The 21,890-nt window shown below is 36.1% G+C and overlaps 1 protein-coding gene across 1 annotated transcript; it reads right to left on the minus strand.

Moving 5' to 3' along the window:
• Positions 1–1,550: 1,550 nt before the first annotated feature.
• On the minus strand, positions 1,551–17,939 carry ntrk2b (neurotrophic tyrosine kinase, receptor, type 2b). The gene is made up of 18 exons (XM_077737756.1): positions 17,244–17,939; positions 15,820–15,894; positions 14,476–14,547; positions 13,316–13,384; positions 12,534–12,685; positions 12,244–12,380; positions 10,226–10,358; positions 9,022–9,327; positions 8,919–8,936; positions 8,806–8,814; positions 8,112–8,146; positions 7,902–8,001; positions 7,270–7,458; positions 6,414–6,544; positions 5,588–5,760; positions 4,498–4,738; positions 4,105–4,263; positions 1,551–3,500 (listed from the first exon to the last, which is right to left on the minus strand). The coding sequence occupies exons 1-18, from the start codon at positions 17,432–17,434 to the stop codon at positions 3,315–3,317; spliced, it is 2,376 nt and encodes a 791-aa protein (XP_077593882.1). The 5' UTR covers positions 17,435–17,939; the 3' UTR covers positions 1,551–3,314.
• Positions 17,940–21,890: the final 3,951 nt, after the last annotated feature.

Here is a 21,890-nt window from a genome sequence, read left to right on the forward strand (position 1 = left end):
TTGAATCATTTGGCATCATACACTTGGCAGTAGCCATGTAAAGAAGAGTCTTTGCACATAGTGTAAGACATAACACTTTTATTAAATGCACAGTATCACAAGGAACATCTCCATTAATTGTGGTTAAGCTACTCACATGATGCACAAAGCATTGAATTGATTGTTTGTTTGATTGATTAAAGCAAGGTTAAATCTGCCGCACGCACACAGTCTTGCATCCGAGTGTACGCGGCAACGCACACACATCATCTCAGACGCACGCGTACTCACATTCTTTATAGTATTTTCGCCATAAGTAAAATTTCTCCGTACATGAATGAAAATGTCTTTTTTTTCTGTCTTTTAGCATATTTACAAAAAAATGACTTCTCCCAATCCCCCCCACACGATAGATTACATTCAAAAGAGGACCCCGGCCTTCTAGATTACATTCAAAATAATATACTATTCATGATGCAAAGTCACAGTTATACATCTGAAAGTGGATTTTGAGAGGCTACAATAAGTCAGAGACCCTCCCCCCCCAAAAAAAATAAAATAACAATAAATCAACGATAAAACAAACTCGAAAGAACGAGAAAAGGATCTATTTTTTTTTACCTGCATTATTATTCCTATGAGCACAGAAAAAAATTAAATGGTATTTACATGGAATATGTATTGCCAGTGGCCCAGAAGACGTGATACCTGCTGGATTAGACTAGTTTTAGAACCTAGTCTATAAACCGTATATGCAAATATTCCAACTGTACATGATGAACAGCAGCTGGTTTATCTACAGTGGACATTTTATTTTTTAAAAAGGTGATTTTGCCATTTTTTTTTTAGCTTGAAGTGACTACTTAACAAAACTCCATAAAAACAGAACATTGGGGTTTTCTGTGTTTTGTTCGTCACCCCAAAATTGCTTGAGGGTCGACCAAAATATTGCAAAATGGTGCCAAATCCAACCACAAATCACATTGTCGGAATTATGTGTGCTCAACTGCATTTTTTTCCCCATAACAATCGATCTTAATCACAATGATGATTAGATATGTTAAATTGCACATTTTTCGGGGGTCAATGAATCAATTGTTGATGTACTATATCTTTGTTGTGTGACAAATAAATCATAATACATTATCGGTAATTTGTGTATCAAAATCATTTTGATATCACTTTTAAAGTTGGGTCATGATACAAAATCCCAAATGATTATTGGGGTGTAAATTTTATGACAATAAGTTATAATGCTGATCTTTTGGACAATATATTTGCAGACAGTCTGCCACAATTTGATTGGATTCAAGGTACTCTGATTGGTTTAATACAGCAATAGGCACTACTATATATATATATATATATATATATATATATATATATATATATATATATATATATATATATATATATATATATATATATATATATATATATATATATATATATATATATATATATATATATATATATATATATATATATATATATATATATATATATATATATATATATATATATATATATATATATATATATATATATATATATATATATATATATATATATATATATATATATATATACATAAATTACATTAAATTCATATAACTGCTGTAAAAGAGAAGTATTTTCATTTACTTAGTGATATTTTTGTGGCATCCCAATATTTGTGTCCCAATTCAATGTTAAAATATATTAATTATCATTGAATTTCATTTTTAAAATGTTTGTTATGATCAGTGTAGGTGAGTTGCTGAGTAGAGTATGATTGTCACTTAATTTGTAATATTTAAATATTGGGATATCGCATTGTTGCAATGAAACAATAATTATGTCATCAATATTTTGAGCAAATTAGCGGCCTGCATGAAGTTAATTTCAGACCATTTAAAAATCAGGATATAACCATCGGCACTACTGCATCGGGAGCTTTGAGCCATGAATAATATTAATAAGTATATTTTACATCTAGATTTTGGACTGGATGTCATAGATTCACAAAAAAAATGCTGTTCTGATGGATTAAAATTGAAATCCGTAAGAATATGAGATAAGATGTGCTCTTCTTGTCTGTTTTTTTTTTTTGGGACTGGCAAGAGACACAGCTTAACATCTGTGTACTTCTGAAGTATACATGAAAAAATACAACTGCTCAAAGCACTCCTGACAACATTGAAAAACACCACACGGTCATCGTTATGTACTCTATGTAGGGCCAGTCTGCGGAAACGTATTTACAGAGAATATGACATCATCGATGGGAGAAATTGAGGGCTTAAGGGGATCGAACTCTAAATAATCTCTTTGCTCAAATACAGCATGTATAGTATAAGCATTTTTTTTCCTTGTTGGGAATAATTGACGAAATAAAATATTGAAATCAAGAAGACCGACAGCTCCATCTATTCACTGTAAGCTTCTCTTTTTAACGCATGTTGAATAACAAAATCACATTAGATTCATGCCACAGTTCCTATAAGGGTCATATGAAATGCCATATGCGTAAAATGTGTTCCAACCTTATAAAAATGGGTGGTTATCCCCATGAAAGCTGTTTTTGGGGGGAATAAATTCACAATTATCTTGAAATTGTTGCACCAAGTATGCCACTAGTATTCTAAACCAATCAGGAGTTGGCATATCGAGCGAATTCTGATTGGGTGTTCACTTTCTAATCATCAGGAATTGGGAACAATACTTTATAATGTCATCTCATCTTATTTTCTGAACCTCTTCATCCTCACTGAGGTCGCCAGGGGTGCTGGAGCCCATCCCAGCTCACTTCTTGGCCAGAGGCAGGGCCCACCCTGAATTGGTGACCAGCCAATCACAGGGCACAAGGAGATAAACAACCATTCTCCCTCACACTCATACCTATGGACAATTTAGAGTGTCTTATCAGCCTACCATGCATGTTGTTGGTATGTGGGAGGAAACTGGAATACCCAGAGAAAACCCACACAACCTGCAAACTAACTAAGTATATGCTTGAAACACGTTTTATGGACACATCACCCTTACGTTATTGTGGCATGAATCTATTGCCATATTTAAGTCTCTGAGCGTCATCTCACGAGCTAGAATATATTGTAGCGCCTCCTGTTGAAATGTGCCTGCTACCGTGCGCACGGCAAGGGAACATAAAGCAAAAATGACTCCCGAATTTAAGGCTTTTTTTTTCTCAACGTGTTGACGACAGCTAACATTTACAGGGGACATTTATACGCCTGCTATCTGGACACTGCCGCACATTTGTTCCCCTGCCACGCACGCACACGCACACAAGTACACAGAAATGGTCCGTTGAGCAGGGCGTTGTAGAAACGGTTTCAGCCCAGTATATCCAGGTAGACGGGAGAGGCCTTGGCGAGGCTCTGGAGCATGGCATGAATCTCCTTGATATTAAGCCTCATGTAGGGTTCCCTCTGCCAACAGCCTAGCATCAGGTCGTAGACCTCCTTAGGGCAAGCGCGTGGCCGTTGGAGTACGCGGCCCTGTGTGATGCATTCGATCACCTGGTGAAAACATTTGTGGGAAAAGTATTAAAATAAAACAATGATCAATCCAAAGAATGACTTTTTGCTCAGTGAAAGATGGCATGGGATTATGTTGGATTCTGGGGGGTAGTTGAAACTTTTTTTTGTGTTTTTGTTTATTGTAAGATCCAAGAAAGTTACGTTGTTTGGAATTAATCATTTTAAATTGTTGTGTATATGTATGTTTACTTAGCTGCCACTCACAATTCCACTCCTTTGGAAACTGTATTTTCATTTTATATTCATTTTAAAGGCTTAATAAATACTTGTCTTATCTTTTTTCTCTATTTTTGCATGGATATTTATATTTCAATACATATGTTCTACAAATTGGTATACCTTTATAGTTTTTAAAGGGTCTAGTAGGTCGTTTTAAAGCTCAGGTAGAGCTAAGGCTAAAACGAATAAGGTTAATTCAATGTAAAATATGTCTCTACTTACGACCAATTAAAGTTAAAAAAAACACTTTTGAAACAAATTAATTTCATAAGTAGACGTCTTTCCCTGGGAATATTACAACATATGACTTATTGGAAATGAATTTCCTGAAGGAATCTAAATTGGGAGGGTACGCAGGACCCACCTCGTTGTTGGAGAGCTGGTACCAAGGCTGCTTGCCGTAGGTGAAAATCTCCCAAAGGACCACGCCCAAGCTCCACACGTCACTCTCGGTGGTGAAACGTCGGTACATGATGCTCTCTGGCGGCATCCAACGAATAGGCAGCATGGTGTGACCGCCCACCTGCATCAAAGCCACAATGACAGGAAAGTTAAGAAAGCCAACCAAAAATGTTCTTTAAAATGAGTTTCAGGGTTTTGCCTGTCTCACTGAACTGTTTTTGATTAATTGATAACTATCATATTGCAATTACAAAGTTTACAACCATTTCTATATGAGGAAAAAATGGAACTGTGTGCAACAGGTCCTATACTTTGTAGTTGTAGTACCCCTGACAGAAAATATAATTATACTGACTCTGTAATAGTCGGTGCTGTAGACGTCTCTGGACATGCCAAAGTCCCCGATTTTGACCAGCAGGTTCTCTCCCACCAGGCAGTTCCTGGTAGCCAGGTCTCTATGCACAAAGTGCTGGGACGCCAGATAGACCATGCCGGCCGCGATCTGTTGCGCGATGTGCAGCATCTGCGACTGCGTTAGCTCCACCAGGATGCTGTGTTGCCCGTCCGCCATCAAAACCGCATCTGGACCGTGGGACCTGCATAGAAACAAGCGGTGTTCATAGGGGAAAACAGTCAAAATTAGAGTGAAACATGAGTTTAAAGAAATGATGTATATTGATGTCAGTTGCAGTGATTGAGCAACAAAATATAACGTATAACAATGAGGGGTGTGTAGGATTACGTGATAAAATTATTTTAAGATCGAAATTGAGTGAAAAAAATGCTTTTTTTATGATTATGATTTCCTTTTATTAACAGGGTACAAGATAAAATTTGCAAGGAAGTCAGGAAAAGAAGCAAAAAGATTGTTTGTTTGTTCTATGTAACATTTTTAAAAGTTAGGAAAAAGATTGCGTTTTTAGGATTGTTTTAATGATTGCAAAACAACAAAAAGGGAAAATGTAAAAACTAAAATAAACGTAAGAAATTATTCAATAAATTCATTCAAAAAAAATGTTATGGAAGAGCTACCCAGCAACAAAAAAAATGTGCAAGGACAAAGGAAACCAAAAAAAATGCTTACTTGTACTACGCAATGCAATTGCCTGGCAACCAATTCATAGGTTTACTTTCTTAGCTTACTGCCCATAGTTGGCTGGGATAGGCTCCAGCACCCCTGGGACACGTGTGGTTACATTTTCAAAAGAACTCAGGCGCAAAAATATGTGATCGGGACAAATCTCTTTAAAAATTGATTTTTTTTATGCATGGTAAGCACTAATTTCGTCACACAATACGTCTGCAATTTCCATTCAAGAATATTTGATGAATTTAAATTAAAATAATAGTGTTTCAGTTAACTGATCACTAGTAAAAATGTAGAGAGAGCCGAATGTATAATTGCAAGTACTGACCATCTCAAAAAGTAAAGATTGAAGTCGTACCTGAGGAATTTGTTGAGGTCTCCATGCTTCATGTACTCGAAAACCATGATGAGGGGGTCGCTGTCCACGCATACACCGTAGAATGTGACAATGTGCTCGTGCTGCAGGTTGGTGAGCAGTTCGGCCTCCCGGTAGAAGTCGGCACGCCCGCTCTCGCTGGCTTCCTTAAGGGTCTGGCATGGGCACAGTGGGATCACTTGTTATCATTTATGAAAGGGAATCTTACTTTTTTGTATGTTGGATTTGACCAAACTTATGCTTTTGGGAATTAAAGTAATTTATTATCATTCAAAGACATCTTGACGCAAAGCCATATTATGAAGTTGCTTATCACAACACACTTTGGGGTTTGTTGTCACTTGTAATTGAAAAAGAATACATTATAAAATTACTCATTTTTTAGAATAGCTTAAAACAAAGGGCCTTATCGGAAAACACATTTTTATTGTTATTATAACAAGTATGATGAAATGCCTTTCCAGGTACAGGCTGACTAAGGCAGTTCTAACATCACATACACGTATACAAGGCAAGCTGCCTGCCAACTCGCTATTTTACAGGTTATTGTATAAAATCAACTCCTCATTGCACTTAAAAATTACTTTAAATCACAGATGTCAAAGTGCCGGCCCAGGGGCCAAATCTGGCCCACTGCATCATTTTCTGCGGCCCGGAAAATTAATTAATTAAAATGAAGATTATAGATGTATATTAAATTTCCTTATTTTCCCACCTTTTAAATAATAATAATAATTGCAATTTTTTAATCAATTTTTTTCTTTGTGTTTTTAGTTAAAAAATGATTCCCCGAGACGTTTCCTTGTACCTTGACGGCCACGTGGATCTTGTCGTGGCTTGGTGTCAGGTTGTAGCACTCAGCCAAGAAGACCTTGCCAAAAGCGCCTTCGCCCAGCTCACGCTTCAGCACAATGTTGTGTCTCTTGATGTGCTGCACGACTGTGGGTAGACCAAATCATTTACAAAAAGTATTAACACTACAGTAATGCCAAATACTACGAATCTTATATATACATATATATATATATATATATATATATATATATATATATATATATATATATATATATATATATATATATATATATATATATATATATATATATATATATATATATATATATATATATATATATATATATATATATATATATATATATATATATATATATATATATATATATATATATATATATATATATTGATTGAAATACATTGAAGCAAGTCAAAAGTCAAAACAATTTTTTTATTGTTTAGTCACAATAGTTTTTCACTTGGAATGATTTGAACATAACCATTATTTAACTCAACACTCAACTTAACAGACATTGATGGCAATAGATGTTCAATAAATTTGCTTTGGAAGCCAGACTTATCTACCTACGTACCTACATTTAGGTGCAATGTCAATGTTTAAACATTATGCTTTTAATGTTTTACCATATTGATTTAAAGGAACAAAACCTTGTTTTCAAACATTAGACCTGCTCTGCCAATGTGTTTTAGTGTTGAACATGATGATGTTGCTTGGAGATTTATTGGTTTTAGAAATATTAAGGACTTTTAGCAGTTGTTTCCCCTATCTTCTATATCCGGAGTCTATACGTCCCCTAAATGGATTGATCGGATAAAGTAGCCGATTACCAAATCGGGCGGTAACTCACACGTGTCTGGTTTCAACATGCTTCCCGTGTTGCCGAAGTACTGAGGATTTTCAATGACGGGGATCTTGGTCATGCCGATGATGACGGCGTCTGGCGCCATCTCGGAGGACGACGGCGTGTTGTTGCCGTTGGAGACGTGATGGAGGGGGCTGGCAGAGTCATCGTCGTTGCTGATGACCGACGAAGAGCCTGGCAATGCGGAAACCAAGAGGAGAGGAATATTAAGGGGTGCCATTTTATTCCAACAGAGTACAGATAGGATAATTGTGTTTAAAATTTGATTTGGAATTTAAGATCATATAGCAATTGTGTGTACCGTATTTTCACGACTATAAGGCGCACTTAAAAGTCTTAAATTTTCTCCAAAATAGACAGTGCGCCTTATAATACAGTGCGCCTTATATGTGGAAAAAATGTCATTCATTGAGGGTGCGCCTTATAATGCGGTGCGCCTTATAGTCGTGAAAATACGGTATTTAACATCTAACAAAATGTCGCCCCCCCCCCCTTTTTTTTTAGATTTAAGATGATGTCTGAGCCCTGGTTGATGAATATAAGACGCTACTGACTAAGAAGACGTTAAACAACGTGCTTTTCTCAATCTGAAATGCTGATTGAAGAGATGAGCTCACCTTTAATTCCAAACTTGGAGTTCCTTCCATATTTAAGAATGATGACCATGAGAACGCAGCCCATCAAAGCCACACCGGCGATTCCCACCACTACATAAACCTGCAAAAAAAACGTAACTTTATGGAGCAAGTTCACAAATATGACAGGCGATGGTCGTTTGATTATACTGAAATTAATGAACAAATTTTAATGACTTGTGATTTACTTACAGCAATGCTGTCATCTATTGGTGGCAGCGGCGAGTCTGGAAATGAGCACAATTTTATTGTGAGTCATATAGTGTTGTATTTTTATCTCTTGGAGTTTATAAATTCAAATTATATATTTTTTCTTGTGTCTTTTGAAGTTTTACATGAATTATCCATGTATGGCCAAAGATATCCTTTTTTTCTACATGAATTTTGAGCGATGGTATATTTTTATTTATGACTGAGCTGTACCTGGAAGGCATCTCATTGTTTTTATTTAATAATAAAAGTATGTACATGTATTTATCTACCATGACAATAAAGCTTTCAATTCAACTCTATTCAATTCAATGTTAAAAGTAATTCAAAAGTTTCAGAAAGTCGGCACTCATGATTTACTTTCCCGGGCCACACAAAATAATGCAGCGGGCCAGATTTGGCCCCCGGGCCGCCACTTTGACTCAGGTGTGGTATGCAAATGTTATTCTCAACACAAATTGCATTTGGGGATAAGCATGGCGTGAGTGACGTGTTATCTTATGCCAACATGCAGCCAGTCTGAACGTAGTATAAGAAATGTACAATTGTGCAATTAAATACTTTGGGCAACCGTTACATACGTAAAGGATATTTGTACTAAGTGGTACTAGGAACAAGGAAACATTTTACATAATGTGACTGTAATACACCAGTAAGATGATTTAAAAAGTCCTACCAGTTGTATCTGGACAGGAAAACCAGCAGGAGAAGTGGAGCATAACACATTGTTAATACAAAATACACATTTAATACTGTAAATGCATACAGTCAATGTGAATGGTCACTTACAGTAGTAATAGGGATCATCTGCAGTAGGAGATCAAAAAGACAAATTAGCAATTGAGTGGATCGGGAGAAGTTAAAAGAGAAGAATAAGGAAAGGTAGGCACACCTGTGTGGTCGTCGGGTGGGTCGATAAACTGCGCCGCCACCATTTTTTCATCATGGCCGTATTGGTTCCTGGCCACTAGGCGGTAGATGCCGTTGTGAATGTGCGTAGGGTTGACCAACTGCAGACAGCCATGGTATTCGCTCTTGGTGGTCTTATGGTAGGTGGTCCGGATGTAGTCGTGCTCTTCCAGCATCTCGTTCTCAAAGTACCACTGGAGCTCAGGCCTGGGGTTGCCAGTCATGCTAAAGGGGATGCACCAGTGGTGGTCCTTCTCTGGTTCCAGCAGCTGCTGGATGGTGGGCGCGACTGATGGGACGAAGGGGCGCACAGGGGATGGGGAATGGTTGGTATTTCAATGGGAGGGGGTTGAGGAAAATTCCAGAGGAAAAACAACATTGGCAGGCTAAGAGAGGACATGTCGTTTCGGAAATGTTGAATATGGAGACAAACAATACAGCTGGGGTGGAGACAAGTAAAGGATGACCCAAAAAGATGCGTACCCATATTTTATTCGATAAAAAATCCATTTTTTAACAAATGTCTTTTCAGCAAAAAAATAAGAGCCATCTCAAAAGAGGAGTGTGTAAAAGTGATTGACAACTTTGTCAGACGAGTCCAGGTTTGCTTGCAATGGAATGGTGGACATTTGGAACACATCTTGGAAAAGCCATAAATTGACTAAAAATTTATAGAAATAGACGAAACTCTGGTGAATGGTCATCTTTCATAAACTGAATAATGTGTGGTTGTAATTTGAAATAAATAGCTTTTTAATCAGAGTCAAAATAGATATTTTCCTGGGTACGCATCTTTTTGGGTCACCTAGTATAAGCTAAGATTGCTTGGGCTAAGAATGGAAATTATGCCATTGAGTTGTGACTTTTGGCCTTGTCCGTTAGGCTAAGTGTCGCCATAGAGTACTCAGAGGTAAATGTGGCGAAAGAGTCTATAAAGACAAATATTAGTATCGTTTTCAAGGGTTTTACACTAAATATGATAACAAATATCCTCATGGTGAAGGATAGAAGAGAAGAGAAGTGAAAGCAGAGGCTTCACGAGGGGAAAAGTAACGGACAAGAAACCACAAGTCAACAAGATCAGGAATCATGGAATAATGAAAACAAAGTGACATGGAGCTTCTGGTTCCGCTTGGAAAGAAAAAAATACAATTGTAAAGATGTACAGTGAACTAATGTGTGCTTACAGAGAATGTTGAGTTGCAGCGTGGCCTCCGTCTGACCCACTATGTTCTCAGCAGTGCATGTAATCACCTTTCCGTTGTCCTCTGGTGAGAGGTCGGTTAGGGTGAGCCTGCTTTCAGTCTCCATGGGGTCAATCTGGACACATAGTATAATTACATGATGGTCAACAAAATCCAAGAGGCCATGTTTATGTCTTGGATTTCTTTAATGAGTTCTACACTAAAAGAGATGTAACTACGTCAATAATTCACGTTTAAGTTACAAATCAACATTTTTTAAAAAATGTAACACTAATATTGATTAACATATTGGTCATTTTGTTTTCTTTTAAATACTAGAACAAAAAAAACATGGCAGACATTGGTCTTCTTGATATTTTTGTCAAATATTTGGTTCATAAAGTGGTTTGGCTAAAATGAGTGCACTATCAGCCCCCAATTTTTTTAAGAGGGGCATCCCGGTGGATGACTGGTTAGTGCGTTGGCCTCACAGTGGGGGACCTAGGTTCAAATCCAGGTCGGTCCACCTGTGTGGAGTTTGCATGTTTCTGTGTGGGTTTTCTCTGAGTTTCTTCCCAAATTCCAAAGACATGCCTGATTGGACACTCTAAATTGCCCCTAGGTATGAGTGTGAGCGTGAATGGTTGTTCTTTGTGCCCTGTGATTGGCCGGCCACCAATTCAGTGTGTCTCCTGCCTCTGAACCAAAGTCAGCTGGGATAGGCTCCAGCACCCCTGTAACCATAGTAAGGATAAAGCGATTCAGAAAATGAGAAGTACCATGAGGAAAGAAATAGGAAGACTGTTTAAGATGATGCTATGGAGAAAAGATGACATTTGTGTCTTTTGAAACTTTTTTTAAATACCCAAAGTCCCATTTTAAAGTAGGGCAAATTAGCCTGGACTATTTTTACTTGTGGATTTATAAACTCTTTGAGGCCCTGCTGAGTATTTATGTCAGTATGTCACCGTGTTCACCACCCACACAGTGTTGAGTAAATTGTATACCCAGTTTCCCAATTGACTCCCAAACTCAAAATAAAGCAAAATTAGCACAAGGGGACATTGATTTTACATCATAATGCCGCCTTCAAAAAATGTCACAAACCTATTCTAAGACAGTCTATTTATTGTCTTCTACATGTCAACTCCATCCACCATTGGCAATGAATTAATTGAGTTAGTTTCTGTGTGTTTATTAGATGTTATAAAACATCTTTCCCCTCATTGAATTAAAACCACATTCGATTCTTCAGCACTCGACCATCCTGGTTTTTGATCAACTTTTAAACCAAGCTTCACATTATTTCTGTCTAACCCGGATTTTGTATATTTGTGAACCCTCTAAACCACACGTGTCCAAGTAGTGGCCCGGGGGCCAAATCTGGCCTGCCGCATCATTTTGTGTGCCCCCCAGAAAAGTAAATCATGAGTGCCGACTTTCTGTTTTAGGATCAAATTAAAATGAAAAGTATAGATGTATATTAAATTTCCTGAGATTCCTCCTTTTACATTAATAATTCATATTTTTTTAATCATTTTTTTCTGTGTTTTTTGTTCAAAAATCACTTTGTAAAATCTAAAAATATATATTAAAAAAGCTAAAATAAACATTGTTTTAGGTCTATACGAAGACTGAATATTCTGGGCTTTTAATCCAGTTCTTTTAATCCATTTATAAAATAAAAACATTTAAATATTATATCTAAAATGGTCCGCTAAATGGCCCGCGAACCAACCCGAGTCTGACACCCCTGCTCTAAACGGTACAGTTAAAATTGAAGATATGTTTTTTTTTTTAAATCACTAAAAGCTTCAGTGAGTTTTAGGCTGACTCGTGGATCATATTTATGCAGAAGATGATACGGTGTTGAATATCAGTGGGTCGAAGCCGGATCTTGAAAAATAGACCCACGGTGGGCTGTACTGTAAACCCTGGAGAATGAAACCTTAGACCTAATTTTAGCCTTTGACAAATGAACTTGAAGCTTTAGTGGAGTCCATTGAATTAGACTGGCTCACCAAAAAATGAGAGAACACCATGTCCAGGTTCCACAGGATCTCGGGAGATGGCGATCCAAAGGCACTGCACAATGCTTTGACATCGCCGCCCTGCATCTCTGTTACCGTCGTGGGGGTGACCTCTACTTGAGGAACCACTGCGGGACAACTGCGGGACAACGAAGGAGACGGTCTTAAGTAACCAAGTGAGAGGTATACATGTGGGGAAACTGTAAACCCCCCATCGATTGCTTTCTGGACTTTCAGGAAGCTCATGCCACGTTGCTTATTCTAACGCGGTTTCACGTTACCGCAGTCAGGTGGTGTGAGCGTGGCGAAGGCTTTTGTCACTCCGTATTCGTCCTTGCATTGCAGATCTTGACTGTCGGGTTCCTCCAGGCTCCTCATTTTGATCCAGAGGTTCTCGCAGACGCAGTCCAGAGGATTTCCGGACAGCAGGAGTCTGAAAGGACAATACGCTAATAGTGGGTTCCTAAACTTGGGTAAAATAAATTATTTGGTAAAGTAGTACAACAGTGTGCCCTGCAACGATTAAGTATATACTGATAAATCATTGTGTCGGTTGATCAGGTCCTCGTTAGCAGAAAAATTGCTAGTACACTATTTTTAACAAATTGATTTGCTTTTTCCTGACTCAGAAAACGTGCAGTTGACCTTGTATGTGGTTGCAAAACACTGCCATCTTCAGAGAGGGTAAATGATGAGATGATGTTTCAATACTGTATGTTAAAATGACTGGATGTCATCATGGAACACTTTCAAACTTTTTAGAATACTTTGATACTAAGTACCCAAAAAGAGATCCCAAAAATATTATCAGTTTTTTTTTTGTCCCAAAATAAATTATTATATTTTGTGACAAAATATTGTATTAAAAGATTAGAAAAACGTTCGAGTATGCCGGAGAGCCCTTAGTGTTGAGGTTATTAATAAATAAAACAATAATACACGTCTCACTTTGTACACATTGTATATATATTTCATTTGTTCGGATTTTTTTTTTTAAGTTTAAAAACTCATTGTTAAGGTGAGATGCAAAACTGGCAGCTGGCATCTATAGAGCTGGGCTTACAAATAGGAGATGTTGTAATTCTGAAAGATCCTCCATGAAAGCTGCGACAGATTGTTGTCTCGCAAATTCCTTAAAAAAAGAGAATAAATCAGTTAAGCCAATTGTACATATAAAGCAGTAGATTACATCATTAATATATTTGTGTGTGTATGGATATATATATATATATATATATATATATATATATATATATATATATATATATATATATATATATATATATATATATATATATATATATATATATATATATATATATAATATATATATATATATATATATATATATATATATATATATATATATATATATATATATATATATATATATATATATATATATATATATATATATATATATATATATATATATATATATATATATATATATATATATATATATATATATATATATATATATATATATATATATATATATATATATATATATATATATATATATATATATATATATATATATATATATATATATATATATATATATATATATATATATATATATATATATATATATATATATATATATATATATATATATATATATATATATATATATATATATATATATATATATATATATATATATATATATATATATATATATATATATATATATATATATATATATATGTATATGTGTGTGTGAGAAGTTGTAGAATAGCGATAGAAGTAGTAGAAGTAGTCAGCAGTGGGCTGTCAGGCCCTGGAAGGACCTCTCTATTGGTCTAAAAAAAGGCCTGTATACTAGACTGATGTTAATTATATTCTGTACATGAATACTTATTATAAATAATTCCAAATAGTTTTTTTTCAACTTTCTTTCATTTAAACCAATAGCAATACCACAAGTAATAACAATGGAAGCACTAGTGGTATTTTTGGGAAAGGTTTTCAAAATAATATACGATACACTGTATCGTACTACATGGTTGCAAAAGTAGTTGTTGAAATAACAGTATTACTAGAATTAGTGACATTGGCATTGGCCATAAATGGTCTCAATTCAGCCAATGGAACATTTCCAATAGTTCCCAATTAGTGCTAATTTTCACTATAGTTATTTATATATCAGTGAAGATTTGAAATTGTTTAAACAAGTGCATGGTATATTGCCTTAAAATGGAGTGCAAGACATCTTACACAAATTGTAGTCTTGTGTTGTTGTAAAATGCATCCGGGGATATGGATGTTAATCTGGTCCTGGTCACTGTTCTGTAAGGAAAAGAGGGATTTTGGTGAAAAAGATTGTGATTTCAAAATAATCTCATACAGTTGCAGAAAACAGTTATACTCCTTGAGAAATTCACTTAAAAGCACACACTTAACTCAAAATACTTGTTATCAAAACCATTTTCATGAGTAAAAGTGCCCTTATTCTGTTAAATCCTATGCCTCAAAAAACAATTTATATAGAAAAAATATATATACTGTGTATATGAAAGCAATGATGTGCTATAGTATTATACATTATGCACATATGGAGTTATGGAGTCTGCAAATGAAAAAAAAGCATGCAAACACTTAGTCAATCTTCATTTAATCCAATTTAGTGTGCTCAATATGCTACTTCATGTGTATCTGGCTTGAATATCACTGAATAATAGTCATGCAGAAATTAATATTAGAAAAAACAATACTTATACTTCTCCCCAGCAGTTTTTGTCCTATTAGTCATTTTCTGTATCTTTATGGTTTTTTTTTTGCAAGGGTTTGTAGTTTGGATGTTTTAAAAGACTAGGTACTACTCACTAATTGCACTGAATTGGGTTTTTTTTTTTTTTGCCATCTTAGTATCAGGCTCGTATATCAGAATTCCATTCACAAATTCTTACAGCTTGATAAGTAGTGATATCATAAAAATGTAGTTTGGAGGATTTCACTGGTGTCATACATGACAGATATGAAGAGGTTAAAATGTTTTTAAAGATTGTGAAACGGGTTAATCATCTCAGGATGAAATACCAGTTGACCATCTAAAAAAGAACTTTGTTTAAACTGGTTTTACTTTCCCAGGTCGACTCCAAATCAAGAAAATATGAATTTTTATTTTGTTTTCTTTCTAGGTTGGAATAACAAGGCTATGTCATGCAACACAGATGTGAAGCATTTTAAAAGTTAAACCGATTCATTACTCCAGTTTTTAAGAACTGTGGAAACTCGTACAGTTGCACGTCACTTAAATACAACAAAAAATGTGAAGCAATTATTTGACCAAAAACTAAAAATAGTTGAACAATGAAAAGATTCCGCACCTTTAGTCAGTTTATTCACCATAGGTTTGAATTCTAGATCAATTCTATGCAACACAGATGTGAAGGGGGACTCACAACTATAACACTTTTACTATAATTCAACTCTGTACAAGACGTTAGAGGATTGCTACATTTTCACAAATTTTACTGCCAACGTCCTCCTTTGGAAGAGGAGGTTGACTCTGGGTTTGGAAGACAACACTTTTACGATAAAAACACATGCGTTACTTACAGGTTTCGGAGGTTTATGTAATGCCTCAGACTGTTGTCATTCAGTTCAAACAGCCTGTTTTGGTTGGCGATGTATCTGTCAGGAAACAGATAATGAGGAATCATTAAGGAAGTTGTGCTTTCTTGCTCTAACATATCCTGCGAGTGAGAAGAGATACAGAGAAGACACCCTGGAGTAGTCGCCATTCAATCGTAGGGACACATGGACAAAGAGGAATTCATACTTGTTTTCACAACTATGGACAATTTTGTGTGTTTTTGTATGCTAGTAAGTGGTGTGGGTACTCATGGTTCGCCCTGGACTGGTCGCAAACCAATCACTGGGTACATATAGAGGATAACACTTATGCTAAACCCTCATGTTGACATCTATGAATAACACTTTGTTGCAGATTTCATTTTTTTGGTTTTGTGCTTGATTTATTGTCATTTTGCATTGCTTGGATCCCAAATAAATGGAAAACCATCACAATACAGTTAAAATTAGTGCTAAAATTAGAAGCCATATTGAAAATTTCCCATTTGAACGTCTTAGTTATGAAGAATTGTTTATTATAAGATATCATTTTTGTGTGTTTTGACTCAAACTAAGTCTATGGAATAGAAAGGAAAACGTATAGATATATATTTAAAAGAATTGTACAGTAAAGAAAAACGGAATTTAAGATAGACAAGTCGTAACAGTAAAGCCAAACTTTTGGGGAAAATGCATACGTGACGAAACAAACTAGAAGATACCACAAAAATATACATGTTAAATGGTTTGATTAAGATGGGAAGGGGGTCATGCAATGACTTGATTTGAACTATGACTACCAAATATTCATATCGGAATTGAATAATGCACCTTAAAATGTATTCTACACTTAAGAAAGACTTTATTTCACCTCCATAGGAAAAGGAATTCTCATTTCAGGCGTGTAGTGTTGCAGAAATGTTACAAAATGATTCTATTTTAGCAGTCAGTACATGTGTTTGACCATGTGAATTGCCCAAATTTAGCTTCTACGCACCTGTATATGTGCAATCTGCCAAGATTGGTAAAAGGGTGGCTCAAATTGGCACCCCTTTTATGAACAGCACCTAAAACCAGGCCTGGACATTTGTGTTTGTGTGTGTCTGCGTGCGTTACATGGAATTCTCTTTTAAATGAAAATAAACGTGCACGAGCCTTACGCCGTTCTGTGTTGGTGATACGTAAACACGCGCACCCACACGCACACGCAGCACGATTCGACAGTTATATTAAAATGATATGTGTGATGATATTAGGAGGTCGGGGGATGGGGTTGGGGGGTCCGCGTAGTTTGCAAGACCACCATCATCCTTTCAACATCTCATTATACCGTCGTCAGGTTGACACGGCCGCTCGCTCGCGCGCACGCACACACGCACGTACGCACGCACGCGCACGCACTCACTTACATGTCGGTGATGTTTTCCATGTCGTCCAGTGTGAGCAAGGGGAAATCCTCGAGACTCGGTGCCGCTCCATCGACGCACGAGATCCGCGACACGGTGCAGGTGCAAGCGGCGGGGCAGGCGGCGCTCAGCCCCCGCAGTCCGCGTAGCGCCAGTAGAAGGAATCCAAGCCGAGTAATGCCATGCCAGTCCATGTCTCTAGCACAAAAAACAAGTAGGAAAAAAAGCCCAACCAAAAATCCTAAACAGCGCACCTATCGTCTTATTCCTCCCTTAAAACCCCCTCAACCCACCCACCCCCCTTTTTTGTTAGGTGAAAATGTCTCAATCGGTTGAAATCCCTCGCTGTTAAATCTCAAATCCGCGTCGGAGAGGTCTCGTCGCAGGAGGAGGGGGAGGAGGGGGGTGGATCAGGGTGCCATGGAGCGGCCTTGGCGTGTCTGCAGAGCCGCGATCGCGCACGACACGCTCGCCGCCGTTCGTGGAGGTGTCAAGTGCTCCAGCAGCAGCAGCAGCAGCAGTAGATGATGATGAGGAGGAGGATGATGATGCTGTCTCACTCCTCCGGAGCCCGCATGCCTCCCCCAGCCCCTTCTTCACTCTTTTTTCTGCCTTGTAAAAACAAATATGACGTGTTCCAGATGTTTGGAGATCAATAGGCATGCAGGAAGGCTAGATGAACGGACTCCACTCCCTCCTACCATCCTTCCTTCCTCTCTCCCTCCCTCCCTCACCTTTCCTCTCCCTACGTTGCCGCCCCCTCCCCACACACGAGGTGATGCAGGGAGGACAATGACTACCTGCATCGTCAACCCCCCCCCCCCCCCCAACCCCCCCCCACCCTATTATTTAGTTAGCCCAAAAGTAAGTGATGATAATACAAACTTTTAAAGCCTTTCGCAAAAAAACGGAGGATGCTTTACAAGCAGTGGTGGTACTAATGGGAATAGAGCCCGGGTGCGACGAGGTGGCTCCACCTGTGTGGAGTTTGCATGTTCCTGCGTGGGTTTCTCCGGGTGTTCGAGTTTCCTCCCACATTCCAGGGATATGCATGGTAGGCTGATTGGGCACTCTAAATTGGCCCTAGGTATGAGTGTGATCAAGAATGGTTTTTCGTCTCCTCGTGCCCTGTGATTGGCTGGCCACAAATTCAGGTTGTATTTTGCCTCTGGTCCGAAGTCAACTGGGATAGGCTCCAGCATCCCCTGCGACCCTAGTGAGGATAAAGCAGTTCAGAAAATTAGATGAGAGATAATCAATTGGATGAAGACACGATCAATAAACAGACATTTTCACTTCAGTTTTTCCTGTAATGTATAATCTTAGGTAGAGGTTTTATGATAGTTTCCACACAAAACTTTACAAAAATTGCCCAAGGCTTGTATCCATTTTCCTATTAACAAAACAGATGTGGGAATTGAGCCAGATCTTCATTTGGTTAGTTGGCTAAAGCCTTGTCCTGGAAAACTGAGTAAACATGTATACACACAGGTAAACACACAACTTAAAAATGTAAAATGTTACACACATACTTAGAAAAGGTAAGAAACAACTTCACAAACAAAGGCGGTTGCTGGTTAAGTTATTTTTGAAATATTGTAAGTTTATCATTCTCTTCTGGAATTCTATAGTGGTCATGACATCAGTTTTTTTGGCCTAATACTCAAAAGATCAAAAGTCCCAAGCACCAAAATCCATCCATCTTCTTCTGCTTCATCTGAGGTCCAGTCATTGGGACAACAGCCTCAGAGAGGAAGTCTGGACTTCCTTTTGTCCATTAACTTCATCTAGCTCCTCCATGGGGACTAAAGTCTGACACCAATACATTAACAGTATGTAAGGTCGTGTTCAAAATAATTCAAGCTCCATTACAGTATAGTATGGTAGTGAGACATATATTTTTGATGTACTTTGTCATCTGATTAATATATGCAAGATTAACACAAAACATTGTTAATATTATATTTAATTCATAATATATTTGATCAAAACACAGCTGTATACATTTGACTAATTCTGAAATTGTCATTTAATGTGGCCCATACAAGAAGCTTAAGTCCAGCCTATATCGCACTACTCATCTTTAACTGTAGATGGAAGTAGTCTCTTAAACAGTGTTTCTCCATTAGCTGAGGAGTGAAAACCTAACATCATGTTTCAGTATATTGTTTTACAAAAAGGTTCTGTCTTTGTTCTCTAAAGTTCTCAAAAGCGTACACCCTCTTTTTAATTCACGTGTCCTTTCATCCACTGCTTAGGGTGACCATTTTCTTTCTTTGCTTTATTCTTTCATTGTAATTTCCCACTATCTTTGCCTTGATTCCCTCTCCCCACAACTATTTTTATTCTTTCCTTCCTCATCTTCTCTCTTTCAGTCTTTCCATCTTTCCATTGATTGAACATACTAATCCCCTTCCTTACCTCCTCTTTCTGCCAATGACGTCCATTTTTTTCTCTTCCTTTCCTTTCTGTTTTGTCCTCCCTCAGACCTGATTTTCATTTATGCTTCTTCAGGTCAGTTCCTGCTTAATTTGCTTAATGCAAATTTTCTTCCTTTCCTGTTTCCTTTCTTCCTGTTTTTTTTTTTAGTATTCACAGATCCTGACATCCTTTGACTTTTTTTGCTGCCTTTCTGCACTGTTCCATTTATTTCTTTTTCTCAACTACTTTTATTTCAAATTTTCCATTCTGCACATGTATATGTATGTATGTATGTATGTATGTATGTATGTATGTATGTATATATATATATATATATATATATATATATATATATATATATATATATATATATATATATATATATATATATATATATATATATATATATATATATATATATATATATATATATATATATATATATATATATATATATATATATATATATATATATATATATATATATATATATATATATATATATATATATATATATATATATATATATATATATATATATATATATATATATATATATATATATATATATATATATATATATATATATATATATATATATATATATATATATATATATATATATATATATATATATATATATATATATATATATATATATATATATATATATATACATACATATACATACATACACCCCTCACCTCCTATACAGCAATCAAACAAAGTTGTTCTACTACACACAAAACACATTGGGCCAATGGACACACACACAAACACACGTGCGTGAACGATGTGACGTCCACAATTGACGCACAAGACCAGATGCCCCCATAAAAAATTCTACTACTACAAATTTGATTATAATAATAATTATTCATTTTTACCAACCTAAGTCTAGGCAGCCTCTATGCATGGACCGAAGGATTATATTACTAGATAGATTGCAATTTTTCATTTTTAGTTCCATAAACAGAAGGGCACAAATGAAAGAAAGATTGTGATTATAACCACAGAGCAGGAAATGGCAATTATAGGGAGAGGAGAAGAATGACTCAAATGTCTATGCAAAACACAAATTTACTAGGGTGTAAAGCTACAAGCAGATGTTGATTTCAATGACTATTATTGTCCACGAGGTGGCAATGTAACGCCACAAAGAAATTGCCCCGTTTATCTTGCGTTTAAAGTTTAAGTGCGCGTATTTTCTCTCTCTTCATCATATATATACATACATACATATATACATACGTATATATATATATATATATATATATATATATATATATATATATATATATATATATATATATATATATATATATATATATATATATATATATATATATATATATATATATATATATATATATATATATATATATATATATATATATATATATATATATATATATATATATACACACACACACACACACATACATACATACATGTATATACATATGTATACATACATACACATGTAAATAAAACAAAAAAGATATTGACATTTCAGTATGTACAATGAATAAAAGTAAATACTTCTGTCACAATTACAACAAACAAAATGTTTTTTTTAAATCAATTGCAAAACAAAAAGCATCCCCAGTTTTTTCTGAAATACGTTGCAAAGCTACTAGAAATACTATTTTGTCGGATGTCAAGAATAAGTGTGATCATATTGTATTGGGGATGGCCATCACGAATCGGGGACACACACACATAAACATATGACGGAATTACCGAGTGTCACCATGGTGATTTTTTTCCGTTAACAAGCATTGCATGCCATGTCACTTGCTGTCATGGTTTCAGATGAAACCATATACACGCCTGACCCTCCCTAGCCTTCGTCCATGCCTTCCCAAGAAATACCAAGAACTGAATTAAAATGGTTGCCATGGTAACCTCAGAATAGAGGAGGAGAGAAAAACAATAGTCAGCATGTAAAGGTGCGAGGAAATTTGCAAGGGCGCTGAAAGAGACTTGATTGCATCCAAAATAAGGATTGGCATATTAGATTTTGTCCCAAACAAAATGTAGAAATCATGTCAATTGATCCATATCGACGCCATACTGTGGCCGTTGTGCAACAATTTTACTCTACGAGGAATTTGCATATTTAAAACAATGATCGTCCCCGCAACCTACAAGCTGATTTGTCACCTAAATGCTCGTAACCTAGTTAGCACAATATTTCCACACCAGGGTTCCCTATTCCATAGATCG

Source organism: Stigmatopora nigra, chromosome 17, assembly GCF_051989575.1.
Source record: "Stigmatopora nigra isolate UIUO_SnigA chromosome 17, RoL_Snig_1.1, whole genome shotgun sequence".
Lineage (NCBI taxonomy): Eukaryota > Metazoa > Chordata > Actinopteri > Syngnathiformes > Syngnathidae > Stigmatopora > Stigmatopora nigra.